At 53.3% G+C, this 19,723-nt stretch overlaps 6 protein-coding genes across 6 annotated transcripts; 4 read left to right on the top strand and 2 right to left on the bottom strand.

Annotated features, from left to right (window-relative positions):
* Nucleotides 1-312: 312 nt before the first annotated feature.
* J4E78_009228 (uncharacterized protein) lies at nt 313-2,979 on the top strand (the record flags this gene model as incomplete). The annotated part of the gene is made up of 1 exon (XM_049369821.1): nt 313-2,979. The coding sequence occupies one exon, from the start codon at nt 313-315 to the stop codon at nt 2,977-2,979; it is 2,667 nt and encodes an 888-aa protein (XP_049218451.1).
* Nucleotides 2,980-4,456: 1,477 nt separating this feature from the next.
* On the bottom strand, nt 4,457-6,221 carry J4E78_009227 (uncharacterized protein; the record flags this gene model as incomplete). The annotated part of the gene is made up of 3 exons (XM_049369820.1): nt 4,457-4,999; nt 5,053-5,919; nt 5,973-6,221. 3 exons carry the CDS (start codon nt 6,219-6,221, stop codon nt 4,457-4,459), a joined length of 1,659 nt encoding a protein of 552 aa, XP_049218450.1.
* Nucleotides 6,222-7,133: 912 nt separating this feature from the next.
* J4E78_009226 (uncharacterized protein) lies at nt 7,134-8,396 on the top strand (the record flags this gene model as incomplete). The annotated part of the gene is made up of 3 exons (XM_049369819.1): nt 7,134-7,330; nt 7,381-7,943; nt 7,996-8,396. The coding sequence occupies 3 exons, from the start codon at nt 7,134-7,136 to the stop codon at nt 8,394-8,396; spliced, it is 1,161 nt and encodes a 386-aa protein (XP_049218449.1).
* Nucleotides 8,397-9,025: 629 nt separating this feature from the next.
* J4E78_009225 (uncharacterized protein) lies at nt 9,026-11,560 on the bottom strand (the record flags this gene model as incomplete). Its single annotated transcript, XM_049369818.1, has 3 exons — nt 9,026-9,474; nt 9,578-10,820; nt 10,874-11,560. The coding sequence occupies 3 exons, from the start codon at nt 11,558-11,560 to the stop codon at nt 9,026-9,028; spliced, it is 2,379 nt and encodes a 792-aa protein (XP_049218448.1).
* A 1,164-nt stretch (nt 11,561-12,724) lies between these two features.
* J4E78_009224 (uncharacterized protein) lies at nt 12,725-13,824 on the top strand (the record flags this gene model as incomplete). Its single annotated transcript, XM_049369817.1, has 2 exons — nt 12,725-12,756; nt 12,882-13,824. 2 exons carry the CDS (start codon nt 12,725-12,727, stop codon nt 13,822-13,824), a joined length of 975 nt encoding a protein of 324 aa, XP_049218447.1.
* Nucleotides 13,825-17,009: 3,185 nt separating this feature from the next.
* Nucleotides 17,010-19,376, top strand: J4E78_009223 (uncharacterized protein; the record flags this gene model as incomplete). Its single annotated transcript, XM_049369816.1, has 1 exon — nt 17,010-19,376. The coding sequence occupies one exon, from the start codon at nt 17,010-17,012 to the stop codon at nt 19,374-19,376; it is 2,367 nt and encodes a 788-aa protein (XP_049218446.1).
* Between the last annotated feature and the right edge of the window lie 347 nt (nt 19,377-19,723).

Raw genomic sequence — 19,723 nt, 5'->3', positions numbered from 1 at the left:
ACAGCACGGCCACGCGACGTCGATCCATCAACGGCGCATGTAACAGTGGCAGTAGGATGCACGTCAGCTCCTCCCACGACTCCGCTCTGAGCTTGGATAACGTTGTATCTGCTACTCTCCATGCAGGCCATGAGGGAATACGACTAGACACGAATTTCTCCTTCCCTCCCCCCATATTCACTTTTCACCCGTCCCGTGTGTTTGGCCAGGCCTACAGCCACCGCCTCTACACCCTGACCCTGCAAACAGCCACACTGTCGCAAAAGCAACCCACGCGGTAATACGAGAGGGCCTGCAGTGCGACGGCCCACGATGGCGCCCTCTTCACCCCCTCCCCAGACGCCATCCATCCACACGCCCTCGCTCCACCGCCCCTCGCTCGACGACTCCGACTCGGACGGCTCCCACGCCACGCTGCAGCAGCAACAGCAACAGCAACAGCGCCGCTCTCCCCTGCCCACCTCGATACTCTCGCCCTCGTCCGCAAAGTCGCCGACGTCAGCAGACTCGCGCGGCGCCCCAGCGCAAAACTACTCGCGTCCCGGCATTGTGCGCGATGCAACCCAGAGCCAGAGTCACATTGGCGCGCATCTAGGACACCGCCCCCGCCAGCGCTCCCAGGGCTACTTCGAGCCCAGTCTGAGTTCCATGAAGGAGGGCTCTATACGGGACCGCGACAACACCATGGCCTCGCAGACCCATCTTACCGCCTCGCAGATCGCCGCCCAGGCCGCATATGCCTCGAACCCCCAGCACAATCGCAAGCGCTCCACCACGATACCCGCTCCGAACGAAGCTGCGCCTGCAGGACGGGGCCAGCCCATGAGTCCGCCGCCTGTGCCGGCGCAGGTCACGTTTAGGACGAATGGCATTACGTACTCGAATGGTGTTGGGGGAGGCAGGATGGCCGCCACGAGCGCTGCGAACGCGGCGTTTCCACGGAGTCCGCTCAACTCGCCTGGCATTGAAGGGACACAGCAACCGCACGCGTCGCCTAAATTAGTGTCGACGCCTGAGCCGCCGCAGCTGCAGAAGCCGAAGGAGGGGAAGAGCAGGATAGGCGGGAAGCTGTTCTCGTCCAAGCCGAAGAACATCAAGGTGGACAATAGGTTGGATGGCAAGCACCAGGCGCTACCGTCGCCGGGCAAGATTGGCATTGGCATTCACAGCTCGCAGGCGCTGAATCGCATGATGATGGCGGGGTCGACGACGAGCTTGGTTGATTCGGCGACAAATAGCAGTAATGCTTCCTTGTACTCTTCTGCCAACGCGTCGACATCCACGCTAGTGCCTCCACGGAATGATTCTCTACCCGAGAGAAAAGAAGAGAAACATAAACACCACTTCTTGTCGCGGCAGAAGAACAAGTTGAAAGACCAGGATGGCTTCGCACTGCCATTGTCGTCTGCCAGCAGTAATTCCAAACCTACAAATCCCAGCGCACCAGAGCCGCTGTATTCCTTCGCCGCGCCTTCGTCGCCAGGGCATTCAAGTAGTTTTGCAAATTCAGTAACCGGTCTAGATCTCCGGCATGGAGGACGCCATCTCCGACGAGCGAAGAAGGAAGAGAAGGCCGCCGCGTTTCTAGACGCGCAACTCGAACCCCCGTACCGAGAGCGGAATCAGTCCTTCAGCACCGAGCGATCAGAATGGCCGTCTCTAGCCAGCAGCATAACCACGACCCCTAACATGAGCACGCCCAGCCAAACCATCTCTCACACAACAGAGATGCTCCACCTAGGCAGTTCCTTTGGCATCAACGGCCTCTCGCCCGACGACGCCTGGCCCTTGCTCAAAGCACGAGTACTTTTAATATTCGAAGGAGAAGACCCGCGACCCCCCGTCGAAGATTTCAACGCCCTAGTAACCGTGCACATAAAACGCTGCATCCACAAACGGTCCCCCATAATCCTCATCGAAGACCTAAACGAACTCCTCCAAACCGGCTTCGGCTCTCTCGACCAAACCCTCCGCCACGTCCCCGACGACCGCCTCATTCCCCACCTAGTAGAAATGTGGCTCGTAGTCTTCACCACCATCCTCCCCTTCCTGCAAGCCGTCTTCCTCCCCCTCGACCTCGAGTTCAGAGGCAGCGGCATCATGACGAGTGCCCAGGCAGGCGAGTTCTGGGGCGTCATGTTGCCTGACGAGATGAATACCAAGAGTCCGGAACATCGGAATATACCTATACTTGGGGAGCTGGAGGTTAGGAGGATTACGCTGCTTATGTTTAGGGATATTGTTATTCTGCCGAGGTATGAAGCGCTTATGGCGATTTTCTCGCGGCTTAGTCTGGAGAATCTTAATGCGGGATTGGAGAGTCCGAGTCCGATTCCGGATCATAGACCCGGGACGGCGGGGAGTGGGTTTGGTGCTGCGGGGGAGAGACAGAGTGGAGGGGGGGAGATGGGGAGTCTGAATTCGACGAGTACGTCGAGTGCGGGCTATCTGGAGAGTACGACGAGTATGACGAGTTCGACATTCGCAAACAGTACACGCTCACGTGCGACGTCGAATACTTCCGCTGGCTCCTTCTCCTCAAACCCATCCTCCCACCCGCCTCCCCACTACCACCCCCAATCCCTTCACCACCCTACTTCCTCCTCAAACGCCCTTCACCCAACCATCTCCCACCTCCACCCACCCCCAACATCCCATTCAAACTTCACTTCTAACTCCAACGCCCCCTCCTCCCTCCGCCAAACCCCCATGGACAGCACCAAAGTCACCGAAACAGTCGGCCGCATGCTGCAGTGCGTTTCCGTGCTCGTTTCTCTCCAGTCGAGCGATGATGCACAAGAGAAAATTGGGCGCCTGAATAAGGAGTTGAAGTATAATTGGTTGGGGAGGGGCAGGACGGGGAGGCAGAGACAGGGGTTTGTGGGGCCGAGGGGGGGGACGAGGACGGGGTTGGGGATGGGTGTTGGGATGGGGAGTGTGGGCGGAGGGGGTGTGAGTGTGGCTGGTGTGGGTGCGTAGGCGGAGGGGAGGATGGAAAAGGTTGGATAGGTGGTGTTGTATGTGTACGTTTTGTGTCTTGGGTGTTGCTTCTGTTGGAAGGATACGCTGTGGATCGCGTTTGTACATTGCGGTGGCGTTTTGTGTCTTTTTCTTCTTGCCTTTTCTTTCTAGGTTGAGGGATGTGAGTTGTACGTTTACGAGATGCGTACGAGAGTGAGTACCTGTTCAACGAAGTTCAATAGATATGAGAACGAGTACACTAGCCCGATTAGGCAACGCGAAACCGTCAAGACTACCACAAGAACGCTCGACATAAGTCCTTATGTCTTGCCTCGGCTCAGGAATATCGTCCTCCTGTATCCTTTTTTCAAAGGCCCACGTTCGCTCATACATCAGTTACTGTAACTGTGAGTAAGGATAGGATTGCTACGTTGTAAGGTAGACGTCATCAACGTCATAGGTCAGCTCCTGCCTATATCATCACGATGGTTGTTCTGACGCCCTCGCTGTCTAAACGCAAAACGGTATCAGACATCAAACAATCATTAGATCACCTCAAACCGAAACTGCTTCATAAGAACTCTCAAACTTCCACCACCACCATGCCAACAGCAGTAATAACAGGCGCAAACTCCGGCATCGGCCACGCTCTAGCTAAGATCCTCATTGACGAAGTCAGCAGAACCCCCATCTCCATTTCCCTCTCCCTTCAACAGCCTAACGAGTTTCATCTAGGGCTATACCGTACTAGCAACAGACCAAACCCTCGGTCTAGCCCTAACCTCCCTTCCCTGCGAAACCCACCAGCTCGACGTTTCCTCCCTTTTATCAATCCAGTCTTTCGTCCAGTTCATCGGCGCAGACACACCAATCGATCTCCTCCTCCACGTCGCCGGCGTCATGGAAAGACCTGAGGACGATGCGCTCCACACAGTTGATTTGGATAAACTGCAGAAAACGTTTGCAGTAAACACTTTCGGCCCCCTCCTCCTCACCCAAGCCCTCCTCCCCGCCATCCTCAAATCCCGCTCTCCAAAAATCGGCGTGGTATCAAGTCGCGTGGGCAGCATGTCAGACAATACCTCCGGAGGCCAGTACGCGTACCGCGCTAGCAAAGCGGGGGTGAATAGTTTATTCAAGAGTATGAGTGTGGATTTGGAAGAGGAGGGTGTGGCAGTGCTGGTGCTGCATCCGGGGATTGTGAAGACGGATTTAGATCCGAGGCATAAGGAGGGAGAGGATGTGCCAGGAGCCGTGGGGCCAGATGAGGCGGCGAGGGGGCTGTGGGATGTGTTGAGGGGGAAGGGGATGGAGGATACGGGGAGGTTTTTTCATAGGACGGGGGAGGAGTTGCCTTGGTAGGGGCATGAGGATGTGTGGGTTTGGCTCGTTGCTCTTCTTTTTCTTCCAAGTTGTTGCTTGTTTGCGAAACCAGAGCCTTGAGCGCTGTGTTTCTTACTGTTTCCTTCCTTACTGTTTCTCTTCAATAGAAAACTCAATGCGCAAACCGAAAATCCAACCGCTTATTCCCCTCTTCCCTCGTAGTCTCCAGATACGTCTCCTTCTCATCCTTCGTCATACTCTCCCAAATCCCATCTCTCTTCTTGTTAACAGCAACATAATACACCTTCGCCCCAATAAACAGCGCAAAGTTATACGCACAAATCGCAATCAAGACTTTGTTTCCCCTCCGATAAAGCGGCTTATCATCGTCGCGATAAATATTCTGGCTGATGATACTACTCGCCTGGACACACATATTGTACAGCGCACTCGCCACCGTGCGCGTGCGCACTGCACCGGCATTGCGCGATGTGATGGCAACGAGGATAGCGTGGATATACGGGTGTCCGACGAGGAGGGTGGATAGAACCCAGCGGGACCAGGGCGACGCGGTTGCAGGCAGGAGTTCCAGCGCGATGAGCAGGGGTAGGGCCCAGATCTGCGATATCAGGCCGACGAGGAAGCGTTGGTTGAAGCGCTCGGATATGTAGGTCCAGAAGAGGAGTTGTAGGATGAAGAGGACGTATGCGGGGATCTGGGGGGTTGTTAGTTGTGTTGTAGTAGGGAGATGGGAAGGAGGGGGCTTACGGTAAGGAGATTGGTTTCGAAGGTGCCGAAGCCGAGGGAGCGGAGTTGGAGCGTGAGATATGCTGTTGAAGGTGTGGTTGGTATTGTCCATGATAAGCCAAGTAGGTAGATTGGCCACATGTGGTAGTCCCTGAGACAGTCCCACAGCATGCGGAAGCTCAGACCTTGTCTGTTGTGCATGTCGCCTTTGCTAGGGTCGTCCCTCAGTATGCGGTTGACCATGATCTTCTCTTCTCTCTCATTGAACCATCCGTCTTTTCCACGGAACGGATTCCACGCCTTACTCGCAGTCTGTGTTGGACTGGGTGGCAGGTAAAACCAAGATGCAATACCGATGCAGCCTGTCAACATACCCTCGAGAGCGAATAGCCAACGCCACCCTTCCATACCGTTGTGTCCGCGCAGACGCAAGATGCCAAAAGCGAAGAACGCAGAGACAATCTGAGTAGACTGGTAGCTCACCCAGAACCAACTCAACCGCCCAGGTAACTCCCACCCAGTATAGAAATAACTGAGGTAAAGAATGTTATCAGGAATGAACCCACCCTCAATCAACCCCAACAGCGCGCGGCAAGCGAAAAACGAACTCCGTCCGCTCAGGAAAGCTTGAAAGCTAGCTACAAGACTCCAGCTGACCATCTGAACAGGAATCCAATTGTCGGGCCCGAGCTTCTTGCTGATGAGTTGCGAGGGTAGTTCAGCGCATAGAAAGCAGAGGTAGAAAATGGTCTGCCCGTAGTTGTAGTCGTTGGTGTTCATGCCGAGGTCGTCGAGCATGTTGTCGCTGAGCGCTTGCGATATGTTGCCTCGGTCGAGTTGGAGGGCGAAGAACATTAAGCAGGCCCAGGTGCAGATGCGCTTGTCGATCTGGGGTAGGTCAGCGTGGGCTTCGTTGATCCTTGAAGCATGATGTCGTTTACCTTGCGCACGAGACGCTTTTCTTCTGGCTTGTCCCATACGAAATCTGGATCGTATCGATGGATGCCTTCGTAGGAATCGACGGGCCTGTATCGGTCTTTTCCGAAGTCTGAAGAGATGAAGGTCGTGCCATATCTTGTTTTGGCACTGGGTGTGTTGACTGCCGTGTCGCTGTTGCTGTCGCTTTCCGCAGTGTTGAGAATCACTTTACTATCGACGGGGTAGTCATCAGCAGTATCATTGGCGACCATCTTGAAATTTGAGCTGCTCTTCAAGGTCAATGAAGTACTCTCATATTGAGAACGTTATAAGGGTGCGCTCTCATTATATCTGTGGGCGCTCTCTCGCTCGTGGACCCACGCGATAACCATCCCATGCGCAGAGCTTCTGGATTTGCATCTTTCAGAGAAACAGTTTCGCAATTTTGCTAGCGTTGCAACGCACGATGACCGTGTATCCACCGACTGTCAATGCATCTTCGCCATCTTTGCGCCTCTCGGTTACACTTGGATTCTGATACTGGCCGCGGAACTGACAGCGGCAGTCGTCCCGCTATCTTTAACGAGCACGCAAACAGTGGGTGCTATTTCGCAGCGGGGTCGAGCGGTTCTGTTCAGTATATCCAAAGTTGATTCGTCGTGGTTCCTTTGGATCCTGGATTGCGTGATTGGCTGGGGTGTTGGCGACATAGATATGGAACACCATATCCGCCACTACCCCAGCAGTGCGTTCGGAGATATTACTAACGCCAGAATCTTGGTATATTCGACATCGCGTGGGGTGGTTCGGTTACAAGAAGCCTTGCACAACCCGTTGGTCTTTGCTGCTCGCGGTTAGTCTGGTGTAGGAAGACAGTATGAAGCAATACAATGCATGCTTGATGCAATATGATCGCACGCTGATTGATCGGGGCATATCGCGGCAGTCAACCTCACTGGATCGCCAAGATAGATTACTTGACTGCGACATCCGATGATCGTGGCAACTTGGCGTTGAGTTTGCAAGAGCGGGGTTGCGCGTAGCCAATGTCGAGTCGCAATGAAGCATTGCTACTCACAATTATGATTCGATTCGTACATATAAGGCCGCTTCATAGGTGATGTGATAGACTTCCAAATTGACGCTCCTCAACATCACCCTAAGTGATACCGTTGCATAGCAACATGGCTCCCGCACTCATCGAAGAGGTCACCGAACAGAGTACTGTCGGCTACAAGTCTGGAGTTGGTCAGTACAAGGAAGCTGCCTTTGGTGGTCCGAAGGTCTTCCAGAAGGAACTCGAGCTGCGCGGGACTGATAAGCATGCACCTGCCAAGTATCCGCACTACCTCCCGACTTGGGACAATGAGAAGGGCAGAAAGTGAGTATCGCCATACCGTCAATGATACCCGATACTAATCAGCTGCTCAGATACCCACCATGGGAGCCATTCGAGCACACTGAACACGGAAAAGATGCCGACCCTTCGTTCCCTAACCTCTTGGCGAACGCGACTGTCGCCGACATCACAGCAAATATCGGCGCTGAAGTCCATGGTATCCAGCTGAGCAAGCTGACGGATGCCGGAAAAGATGAACTCGCACTCTTTGTCGCCCAGAAAAAGGTCGTAGCGTTCCGCGATCAAGACTTCGCAGACGTCCCAATCAAAGACGCACTCGCTTTCGGTGGATACTTCGGTCGACACCACATCCATCCTACATCAGGTGCTCCTGAGGGCTATCCTGAGGTTCATCTCGTCCATCGAGGTACTGACGACACCACGGCGCGAGACTTTTTTGAAGAGCGGACGAACTCGATTACCTGGCATTCAGATGTGACGTATGAAAAGCAGCCACCCGGTACTACATTCCTGTATGTCCTTGATGGGCCAGCGGCGGGGGGTGATACTTTGTTCGCAAACCAAGCAGTAGCGTATAACAGACTCTCGCCAGAGTTCAGAAAGCGACTGCACGGCTTGAAAGTCGTTCACTCAGGTAAGCCTCGACGCGAAACAACCGGCTGCGAAAGATACTAACACCACCACAGCCGTCGAGCAAGCCGACAACAGCAAAAACCGCGGCGGCATCGTGCGTCGCGACCCAGTAACCTCAATCCACCCGCTCGTGCGGACACATCCTGCGACAGGCGAGAAAGCGCTCTTCGTGAACCCGCAGTTTAGTCGACGTATTGTGGGCTTCAAGAAAGAGGAGTCGGATTTCCTACTCAACTTCCTGTACGACCATATCGCAAAAGGACAGGACTTCCAGGCACGCGTCAAGTGGGCGCCGGGTACGGTTGTGGTTTGGGATAATCGCGTTACGGCGCACAGTGCGTTGCTCGACTGGGATGATGGCGCGCGCAGGCATTTGGCGAGGATTACGCCGCAGGCTGAGGCTCCGTTTGAGACGGATGTTGAGGAGCGGAAGGCGGCTGGCTTTGAGTATTAGTCGATCTAGTGTGCGATGAAATATGAAGTTGTTATTGCCCTCGAGAGTTGACATGTTCAGAAGTCATGCGACAGGTACCGCGTCTTTCTTTAGAGCTGCCATCGGAACTTCGTTAAGTCGCCTGGAAGTATTGCTGAGTGAGCATAAGAGAGCAAATCGCATCAATGGCTGGGCGAAATTGCCAGTGACGTTATCCGAGTTGAACCCGTTGACAAAGGCAGAGGTTGGGAAAGGAAGGAGACGCGCCGGATCGCATACGTCATAGCTGGCGCGGAGGAAAGCCCGCGAACACGTGCTTGCCCATAACACCCATGTCAACGGAAAACTAAAAACAATTTATGAAGCCTACATCACGTTTATATGTTATAAAGATACATTTGGAAACCATTGTAGGCTGCAATGCACCTGTTCAAATTTTCCCTTCAATAGGGTGAGAACATCATGAAGCTGTTAGATAGAGAGAATACTACGAGACGAGCAGAGCGGTATATATTGAAATAGAGAATGAGATTGTGTAATAAAGCCAGAAACGAGAAAGATGCTGGCTCCGCATGACGCCGAAGCTTTCGCGCATCCATAGCGCCGTTACGCCTTTTCCGCTATCCACACACCAAACCCAGTAGCTCGAATCAGAGCTCTGACTCTTCCGCTTCATGTCCAAGGCTTCTCATGAGTAAACCTTCCTGGCATAGGAAACCAACGTCTGCCCTGACCACCATGCTGTTCTCAGGATCCATGTCTTCATCCGCGCTAGCCTTCGGCTCAAGATCCAGTGTCTCGGCCATCAGGCTACTGTCGTTGTCGAACTTTTGTGTGAGCCTGACTTGGCAGCCGATGCAGAGCTTCAACCCGCATCCCTCGATCTCTTGGTCGAACAGTGATGTCTGGCGTGTGCTGCAGGTGAATGTGGCGGGGGTGAAGCACATCGAACACCAGCGCTGGAGTTGTTGCTGACAGCCTGCTGGTGTCTCAGCAGACTCTAGGAGATCGGCGGCTGTTTGATCGAAATCTGGGGTCATGCCAATGGGGAAAATGTGCTGAATCTCATGTCCTCCGCAAGCCACAATCTGCACTCTGCCTGGTGGAATTGTTAGTAAATTTGATCGTAAAGGAGGAAATTTCCAATGAGGAGACCAAGGGATGCAGCATACTCATCGTGCAGTCTTGGCACATAGTCGTACCGCCGTTGCTGTTCTCCGCATGTCCACCACCAACCTCAGTGTATCCCATCCCGTTATGCCATTGGATGACATGGACTTCCTTCTCGAAAAGTCCAGTGAACCCAAAGTTGGGAATTTCACAAAAGTTGCAATCGCTAGTGTCCTTCTGCCCGCCGAACTGAATAGGGTGCGCGAAGCAGGTCTTGATCGTTGTCAGCTTACCCTTGCGGCCAACCTCGTCTTCCATCTCAAGTTCAGGAGACGGGGAGCGCGAGAACATTGGTACGTCCTCTCCGTATAAATCTTCAAGGTCCTCCTTGGTAAAGTAGTCGTGGTCAGGGACAGCAACTTCCGGTGCGTCTCCCTCAGTCGGTCCCAATAACTTTTTCTTCTTCTCTTTGACGACCTTCGGAATATCTTGGAAGGTGCAGCCAATGTGGTTCTTCTTACAGCGCTTGCACGGGGGCTTATCGGTCTTCTTCTTCAGGCTGCAGCGCTTCTTCTCCAGGCGACAGTGCGTGCATTGTATGTGGGGCCGATTCTCGGTATAGATAATATCATCTATAATGATCCTCTCAGCGCGGTAGCCCAACGGCGGAAGCGCTTCGCATATGTACTCATTGTCGGCGCAATTGTCGCAGATAGCTTGGCGGGGCTCGTCTTCAAATGAACAGCGCTCGTTGCGGTCCTCGACACATTGCTTGCAGCGGCCTTTCTCGGTAGGCGAAATGATCGGCTCACACTCCTGTGCCATGTCGAAGCACTCATCGCAAGGGTATGTACCGCCTGCTACTAGAGAGCAACTTGTTTCGTTGTTGCGACAAGATGTGCAGCCTCGCGCTGCTGGATGACCTGTCAGATCATCGACCTCGGCGCGGGGATCTTCGATCGGTTGCTGCATAATGCGATCGGGTGTTCTGCGGCGGAAGAAATCCCGATACTCTTGCAGTTCGCGCTCAGCGTCAGAATTGATGTCAGACCACTCCTCCGGCCAGTTATCTTCCTCGTTGGTAACGTTCCTCACATTGCCGAAGTTCTCAAAGCGCAGTCTGACAATGCACTTCATGATGTTCTCTTGAGTTGCGCGCTGCTTCCCCTTCTTGAAACGATTAGCAGCTTTGGCAGCTTTGGCAGCCTTTGCTTGCTTCAACTTTAGTGCCTTGTTCTGTGTCTCTTGCGCGGGATCAAAGTTGCCCGAAGCATCCTGATCGACATAGGTGTAAGTCTTCTTTCGGTCGATACCTTGTCGCAATCCATAGGCCGGCTGGTAAAGTAAGTACTTGACTGTGACAGTGGCTATAGAATGAACAGTCTCACCTGTGTATCGGGAGGAATGACGACTTCGCCGTCGGATGGCGCTGGAGATCCTCTTGAAGACATGCCTTCTCTGTCGGAGTCTCCGGGTTGCTCAAAGCCAAGGTTAAATTGTTGCTCGAACGGACTGACTTCTCTCTCTTGTTGGTCGAGATTGAGACTAGACATGCGGTTGCCGATGCTTTGTCTGGGCATCTCCGTCTCAGGTAAGTCTACTTCCTCATCTACGAGGCAATCGTCAGGCTGTTCTTCGAAAAGATCGTCGAAATGGTCTTCTTCGACTTCCTCTACCAAGCCCCCGAAAAGTGACTGGCGCGGTTTCTTGGTCCTAGGACTGGGTTCATCGTCGCCATCGTCGGTTCTCGGCGATTTCTTACTTTTGAGCGAAGACCTCCGAGCTTGATGAGTAGTCCAAGAGCGGTCGAATGCTTTGGGAGCATCATCGTCGTCGGAAAACCCTTCCTCCAGTCCGTTGTAGTTCATGTCGTCATGGACCGAGTTCTGACCACCCTGATTATGGTCCTGGTCGAGTTCCATAGGTTGATGAGTGTCATCTAGTGGATTGTCGTTCTGCGAGAAGAGATCGTTGTTAAAAGACTGTGCATGTGGCTCTTGTTGCTCTCCCGTAGCGTCATCGTCGAGTCCGTGTGGCAGATTGAAGTCAAAGTCGACATCAGGCCGAGGCGGCATCCCGTCATCGTGCTGGGTAGCCATAGAGTGAAAGTGCGGATGGACGCGCTGGACATCGCACACGCACTATAATGCTGCGGACAACCAGGATTCAGTTGGTTGTTGTTATAAGATTGGCGAAGAAAGGTGGGGAGAGATAATCATTATATATGGGTAGCCGATCGCGCAGTTAGCACAAGTGGTTGGGAGCCGAGCGGTGAGAGACCGAGATTAGCGACCATAGTGTTCGCGGGGTACTGAGGTAAAGTTCGCGATAAATAATGTAAGTAAAAAATGGCGAGACATGTAGGTCATGCCAGCATCTGAACGGGATCAAAAGAAGGGCATCGACGTGTCAAAAGCCAAAGGTAAGAGTGGTGCCAGAGAAGTGACGAGGTCATTCGCTGTTTGCAGAGGCTCGCCGATGTCGTGGCACAGGTAGGATTGAAAAGGCAAACGCTCGTCAACACATGCGAAACCGATGAAGAATTTTCTGAAATCCACACAGTTAGTATTGTCGGAGTGGAAGTGGCCGAAGGGAGACGATGTAAAGAAAATAGGAGACGCTTGCGCTGTGAAAGCCGGTGTAAGATTTGGGGAGGCGAGGCCGTCGACAAATGTTTCCTTTGCGCGAATGGCAAGACCGAAATGGCAGGACGAACTATGAAAGAAGACAGAAAATTCTCCAAGAGCTTTTGCTCCGTCAGAGCTCCAGCCTCCGCTCAATGTCAATCTTAGTGTGGTAGTACTTGCGAGCCTTCGCCTTCTTGGATAACGTCGCCTTAATCAGCAACCAACGTTAACGAAAACCGCAGTTTCTGGAAAGATTAATTCAGGCGATGACATAACGTATAAGTATATGCACTACTTGCAAAGAACGGGGAGCTGGCTTCATTGAGTTTCACACCTGGCTTTGTATGCATCCTGAATCTCGTGCATCACATGCACTGTCCTTTCTCCGGCTAGAACATGCCGTAGAATGTCGGGCTTCATTGACAAGCAATGATCGCTGATGCGAAAGTGCGCTGTAGTCCGCAAGATGCTGGTCACGATTTTGAAAGAGCTCTTGTGTTATGGTCGAAGGGTGCAAGCTTAGTCATTACCACACTAACACGGACCATGTCATCCAAAATGACGCGCGCAATTTCTTAGAGCTCTGCCATTCTCTACCCGCCTCACTCATCCATGAAGCTCGACGGCGCTTCATACCGCCCTATGTGGGCACCATGGCGCGATCGATGAGGCTGTTTCTGATCCGGCATGGGGAGACAGTTGACAATGTAGCCCAACTCTAGTAAGCTTTCCGTATGTCGTCATCGGCGTTCGTTGCTAATTATGACAGTGCCGGTAGCAGAGATTCAGCGCTCACCAACCACGGCTACCAACAGGCCACCCGCCTTGGTGAGCACTTCAGGTCCCAGGGGCTGACGTTCACCCACCTCTTCTCGTCGCACCTCCAGCGGGCTGTGAAAACAGCTGGCAAGATCCGAGAGGCTCAGTTAACGCCCGCAAGCGACGACAACACTGCGAAAGCGGTTCCGGATGTCGTGCAGCTACGGGCGTTGATGGAGCAGGACTTCGGATCGAAGGAAGGGAAGAAGTTCCACGATCGACTTGACAACAAGGATACACCAGGCTTTGTGGAAGTGGAGTCGAAAGAGATCATGGCGCACAGAGCCGACTCATTCCTCGATGAGCATCTCTTGCCGCTCCTCGGCGAAGCCTCGAAAGACGCTGATACCGTGGTTGCGATAGTCTCGCACGGCATTTTCCTCTCCACTCTTTGGAAGCGACTGCTTTTGCGCCTTCCGCACAAGAGTGTTGCGCTCTCACCAGAGCTCCAAGCAACGGCGCGACCATCGCTCGAGCATCTTGGTGGCTGGTCTAACACTGGCTATCTCGAGCTGTACATGACGAAGGCAGAGCCTGATGACCACGGCACCTCTGCCGGTGTGCATGTGGTGCCTACCCCAGAACCTTCTTCGTCACCCGCTGAGATGCCGGCCACGGATCAAGGCCTGGGCGAGGTCAAAGTACCACAAGCGGCGACTGAACATAGCCCCGCATGCCAGCAGGAGCCAGAAGCACCCACCCGGGTACCTGGTTACTCCTCACCGGCTATCGCACCGCGACTCGCTGAAGGGTGGTGCGCAACCATCCTTGCGATCAACGGCAAGGACCATCTCCGCAGCCTCAAGCGCACCGGAGGTGGTGTCGGAAGCTCTCGACATGATGCATCACAGAAAAGCATCGAGACTTTCTTCAAGCGTCGAAAGATTGAATGATGTGGTCAATGGTAAGTCTGCACCTTTTCTTCGCTCTTATGCAATGATGAAAAAACCTTTTAATCACAGACCTGATCGGAATTTACTGTCGACCAAAAATTGTACCAACTGCTGTCTGATTTGCATTCAACACTCCCATTCTTGAACCGCCTTTTCTTGAGAGCTACGCTAACGAGAGAGGCTATAGATCTTACGTGGTGTGCATCCCAGCATTTGCGCGCTGCATACTAGACTTGAATCAATAAACATCATTCCACTGCACATGTTCCTTCACTTGTGACTCTATTCCGCAGCATCGTCGACGTCACACTTCATTTCACGTCCAAGGTCTCGCTGAACTTGAAGTTTAGGCAGGGCTGTCAACGATTTGTCGCTTTCCGCCCTTTGCGCTGGCGGTGAGATTGCGATAACTTGTGTTGTCGCGTAGTGGTCAGTGCCACGGCGATTTGCAGCTTCTGCTGTCAGTAGCCAGCGCGACAAGCCATCGTGACACCAAAGTAGCGCGTTGTACCAAGTTTTTGACGTGGTGAAGGTCCGTGCGTGACGCGCCTTCCTTGCCAACTCTCATTGTCGCCTCATTCACCGCAACATCGCATCGTCTCGACTGCAATGGCACGCATCTAAATTGACAAGCCGGAAAGTTTCAGATAGCTGCCGCTGGCACGGTGCATAGGTTGTGCATGCGCTGCGCTACACCGAACGTTGGTGTGCGACAAACATGCTTCTTCGTAGGATCGCCCGGTGGCTGGCATGACCGGCCACCCTGGTTTTTGGCAACGGTCAATATCAGCCCCCCAATATTAATACATATGATCAGAGGGCTGGTTCCTCGGAGTAGTTCTTTCAACGCTCTGTGTCTCTGTCAATCCGCACTCTTTTTGTCCCTTTCGTCGGATCTTCTTGAGATCTGTGTTTGGCCAATAGCAGCACGTCGTTCCTTGCGCAATCACAGTCCCACATTCGTTCATCATGGGAAGAAGTTCAACAGTAATGGTGCTGAGTGCGCTGTCGGTGGGTGTACTTGGTGGTGTGGTATCAAAGCCTTATGAGATGAATAGTAGTAAGTACATGGAGTGGCTGTTTGGGTGTTTGCGATTTACTAACCTTGATAGCTACCACCGTTGGAGCGCTACGACCGCACGTACATGCTACTGAACTACCAGTACCGCCATACAGTTTATCAACATTAATACCAGAGCTCAGCTCAGCAGCCATCGTTTCATATCCGATTCCGTCGCCATCAAATACAACTCTTGCCGCCGCTCCTTCCTCTTTATCAACTACGTACGCGGTACCCAGCCCCTCACCAGAAGCAACACAAGTGGCACTGCCAATACCAAGTTCGTTCAATGTCACTACTCAGAACTCAACCTACATATACCCATCGCTATCGGGCTCAGCAACCGTCGTCTCGCCGGCTTCGGTTCCCACTCCAGGCTATGTGCCTATAGTAGTTGAAGTGGTCTGTGAGACAGTATACTACTCCGCACCGCCGAGCTCTTCAGTTGCTTCAACTGTGGCAACCCCCAGCGCTACTCCCTCGTCAGCTTTTGCCAGCATCCATCCTGGTCTGGCAATAGCTGCAGTTGGTCAAGCTGATGAGCCGGCTGCTTCTGCTTCCATCAACCTCCCGCTCTTGTCGTCGATCTTAATACCCGATGTCAACCACCAAACCATCTTCACTACGACTACCACCACGACAACCACTGTCATTCTGACGCTACCCACTCCGCTACTTCCGACCTCTTCAAATGTCGAATCTACTGCATCGGCGACAACGACAACGACTGTGGTTACACTCACGTCTGCTTCCGCATCGGCATCAGCAGACCTACCCGTTTCGACATCAACAAGCGATTCGGAAGAAACATCATCATCACCAACCGACTCCGCATCAACCATCCTCTCCACCGTCACCGTCACATCCTCAACACCATCACCACCCTCCAACACCGACACCGCCTTCCCCACCGCCCCACCCTTCTCCTACAACCCCTCTGCCTCCCGTGGCTCCGCCTCTCCCATCTCGCGACCCACCCCCGAACCCTCCAGCGCCCTCGTCGCCGGCTCGACGCTCAGCACCGCCACCACACCTAGCTCAACCTCAACACGCATCTCGCAATACACCGGTGAACCACCTGCACCCCCGGCTGCCACCGGAGGTGCGAGTGGTATGCTGAGTGACAGGAGTAAGGAGAGGGTTTGGTGGGTTGCGTTTTTCGTTCCTTTGTTGCTTTTGGGGTAGAGTGTGATGTGTGTGAGAGAAGTGTGAGGAAGAGAAGATGATTACGATTCTTATGTGTTTATTATGATGATATTATTTAATGTTTGTATGAGTAATTAGGGAGGAAGTAGGATGGAACTAGGGAAAGAGGAGGATATACCAGGTTTTGTGGCGCATCTATGGCGTTTATACTAGAGTCGGGGTCTTGGGTTTGATGTCCGATGGGCAGTTGTCTACGGGATATGCTACAATGATTTTCGAAGCGCTTTAGATGTTAGGAGAGTATTACATAATGTTCAATGAAGATGTCAAGTCAAGCAAACATGCCATGCACTGCGTTCCAAATTTGCGACGTCATCGAGCTCACATTTATATGCAGCAACGCTGCGACGCTTACGGATCTAGTCCCTAGTTTCCGAAAGAACAAGATCAGTACATCAAACTACGTCTAGAAAGTTCAACGACTGAGATGATCCGGGGTTGAAGTGCGGAGACGTTGTTCGTTGGAGATCAGAGCGGGGGAGAAGCGCCTTGGCTAGCGCAAGCCACCATTTCTTCCGTCAATCAAACCTCATGTCCCACACACTCGACATAGCTTTCTTAGCTTCGCTTCCACGCGTAAAATCGAAAATGCACGCGTCTATAACGAAGGTGCGATTATAGCAAGCCTTCCGATCCTCACCGAATGTGCGCTCGAAGAGTTAGCACGCGTCGCATGCAGCCCAACCGGCGGCATCATTTCGGTTGGGAAGTATGACATAGATCGTCGCCCATTGAACCGGTACCTCAATATACAATGAGCGTCTCGGGTGAAGATTGTCCGCAGTACCTCCAGGAGTCTGCATGCACCCCATCGAACGGCCCGTAGACCCTGGAGAGCATCTATAAGACTTACGATACATTGTCTAGAACCGAGTATCCGGGCGAGACTGCACTCACACGGCGTACACTCCACCTCATTATGCGGCAATTCTTCTCCGGTTCAGCCTCCCTGCTTGCTGGGTGTGCTCTGCTCTTTCCTAGCAGCGCGTATGACTTGGTTCGCAGACAGCAAGCAGCGAATGCGACTTACAAGGATGCTTCCGCACTAGTCGAGGACAGAGTGGCGGATCTTCTTTCCCGGATGACTATCGAGGAAAAGACAGCTCAGCTCATTCAGGGAGATATCTCGAATTGGATCAACACCACCACCAATGCTGTCAACGAGACAGGTCTGGAATGGAATTTCCGCGTCCGCGCGGGTCAGTTTTACGTCGGCTATCCAATACCTGCGGAATGGATCAGCAATGGCGTCAAGATTGGCCAGGACTACCTGCTACACAACACGACATTGGGCATTCCAGCAATGGTTCAGACGGAAGCTATACATGGCTTGCTCGTCGGTAATGCGACCATCTACAACAGCCCAATTGGGCAAGCATGCTCGTGGGATCCGCAGCTGATACACGATATGGCCGTGGCGATTGCAAAGGAATCGGCTCCTCTCGGTATCAATCAACTGTTCGCTCCACTCGCGGATCTGGCACGTGAGCTGCGTTTTGGAAGAGTGGAAGAGACATACGGCGAAGATGGTTTCCTGGCCGGCGAAATGGCATACGAATACGTCAAGGGAGTGCAAAGTCTTAATGTTAGCGCCACAGTCAAGCACTTTGCGGGATTCAGTAATCCAGAGCAAGGTCTCAACACTGGGCCAGTTCATGGAGGCGAAAGAGAGCTGCGAACTACCTGGCTGCCGCCTTTTCATCGAGCGATCATGGATGCTGGTGCCTGGAACATCATGGGTGCTTATCACTCTTATGATGGAATCCCTTCAATCGCGGATGGCCACATGCAAGAGACAATTCTCCGCGAGGAATGGGGTTACAAGTACTGGCTCACTTCGGATGCGGGCGCTACAGACAGGCTGTGCTGCAACTTCAAGCTGTGCCAATGCAAAACAGAAGACACGCCAATCGATAGCGAAGCGGTAACACTCATGGCTCTACCAAACGGCAACGACGTGGAGATGGGTGGAGGCTCATACAACTACGCAAACATCCCGCGCTTGGTCGAAGAAGGCAAGCTAGACATCGAGATCGTTGACCGAGCCGTGAGCCGCCAGCTCCGTGCGAAGTTCGAAATGGGCCTGTTCGAGAACCCATACCAAGGCCTCTCCACGAACGCGACTGAGTCCATCATCCACCCTGAAGAGCATGTGCAGCTTGCGAGGACACTTGAGGCTGACTCCATCGTCTTGCTCGAGAACAAGAACAGCACCTTACCTCTCTCCAAGTCCGCGAACATTGCTGTCATTGGCCCCATGGCCAACATCACTAACCTTGGAGACTACGTGGTCTATCGCTCTCAGTACAACCCTACCAACGTTACCCCATTGCAGGGTATTCAGAGTGCAGCCAGTGGCACTGTCACGTACGCCCAGGGTTGCGAGCGCTGGTCAAACGATCAGTCCGGCTTCCCCGATGCCGTCGCTGCGGCCGAGGCTGCAGATGTTGCAGTAGTCGTCGTCGGTACCTGGTCGCGCGATCAGCAAGAGCTCTGGCAGGGACTGAACGCCACCACCGGTGAGCACGTAGACGTCGCATCACTCAACCTCGTCGGCGCCATGGGCGAGCTCGTCCAAGCCATAATCGAGACCGGCAAACCCACCATCGTCGTATACTCCTCCGGCAAGCCCGTCACCGAACCCTGGATCTCCGACAACGCAGCCGCACTCCTCCAGCAATTTTACCCCGGTGAGCAAGGCGGCAATGGACTAGCTGACGTCCTCTTCGGCGACGTCACGCCCTCCGGCAAACTCTCAGTCTCCTTCCCTTACGACGTCGGTACCCTGCCAATCTACTACGACTACCTCAACTCCGGCCGCGCCACTGACGCCGGAGCCATCCTTCCAAACGGCACCCTCCAATTCGGCCACCAATACGTCCTCAACAGCCCCCAGGCACTTTACGAATTCGGCTACGGTCTCTCCTACGCAAACTTCACTTACTCTAACGTCACACTCTCAAAGACCGAAGTCAGCCCCAGCGACACCATCACCGCGACTGTGACCGTAACGAACGAATCCGAGATGGATGGCAAGGAGGTAGTGCAGGTCTATGTTCAGGATGTCTTTGCTAGTGTTGTGGTACCCAACAAGGAGCTCAAGGGCTTCAAGAAGGTTATGATCAAGGCGGGGGAGACGGTAGATGTTAGTGTTGAGTTGGATGTGGCTAAGTGGGGCCTGTGGGACAGGAAGATGCAGTATGTGGTTGAGAAGGGGGATTTTGTTGTGCATGTTGGGGCGAGCTCGATGGATTTGAGGGGGAATGCGACGGTTACTGTTGTTTGAAGTTGCGTGTGTTGTTTAGTGGGGGGCGAGAAACGACAATTCGAGTTGGCACTGGCCGCCTACCCCACGGCAATGCTAAGACTCCGTACGAGTAACATGTATCGCCGATTTGGGAAGTCACCACAGCCACGTGACTGCGCGCGTCGCTGTGCGACCGAAAGATACGCTAAATGGGGTCTGTGCGGCAGCAAACGGGCGTTGATGGGGCGCTGCTCTGTTTTGATTCTCACTTATTCACTCTGCTCTCATAAGTCTCTGATCTCAATTCCCTCTTTTGGATGGTCAATTGACTTTCGTCTCCTCCATTTCACCTTGCCAGCGGTTGCGTTACTGCGTGTTCGGCATCG

The sequence above is a fragment of the Alternaria triticimaculans genome, assembly GCF_023758025.1.
Source record: "Alternaria triticimaculans strain BMP 0046 chromosome Unknown scaffold_19, whole genome shotgun sequence".
Lineage (NCBI taxonomy): Eukaryota > Fungi > Ascomycota > Dothideomycetes > Pleosporales > Pleosporaceae > Alternaria > Alternaria triticimaculans.
This window is presented reverse-complemented; position numbering and strand designations above follow the sequence as displayed.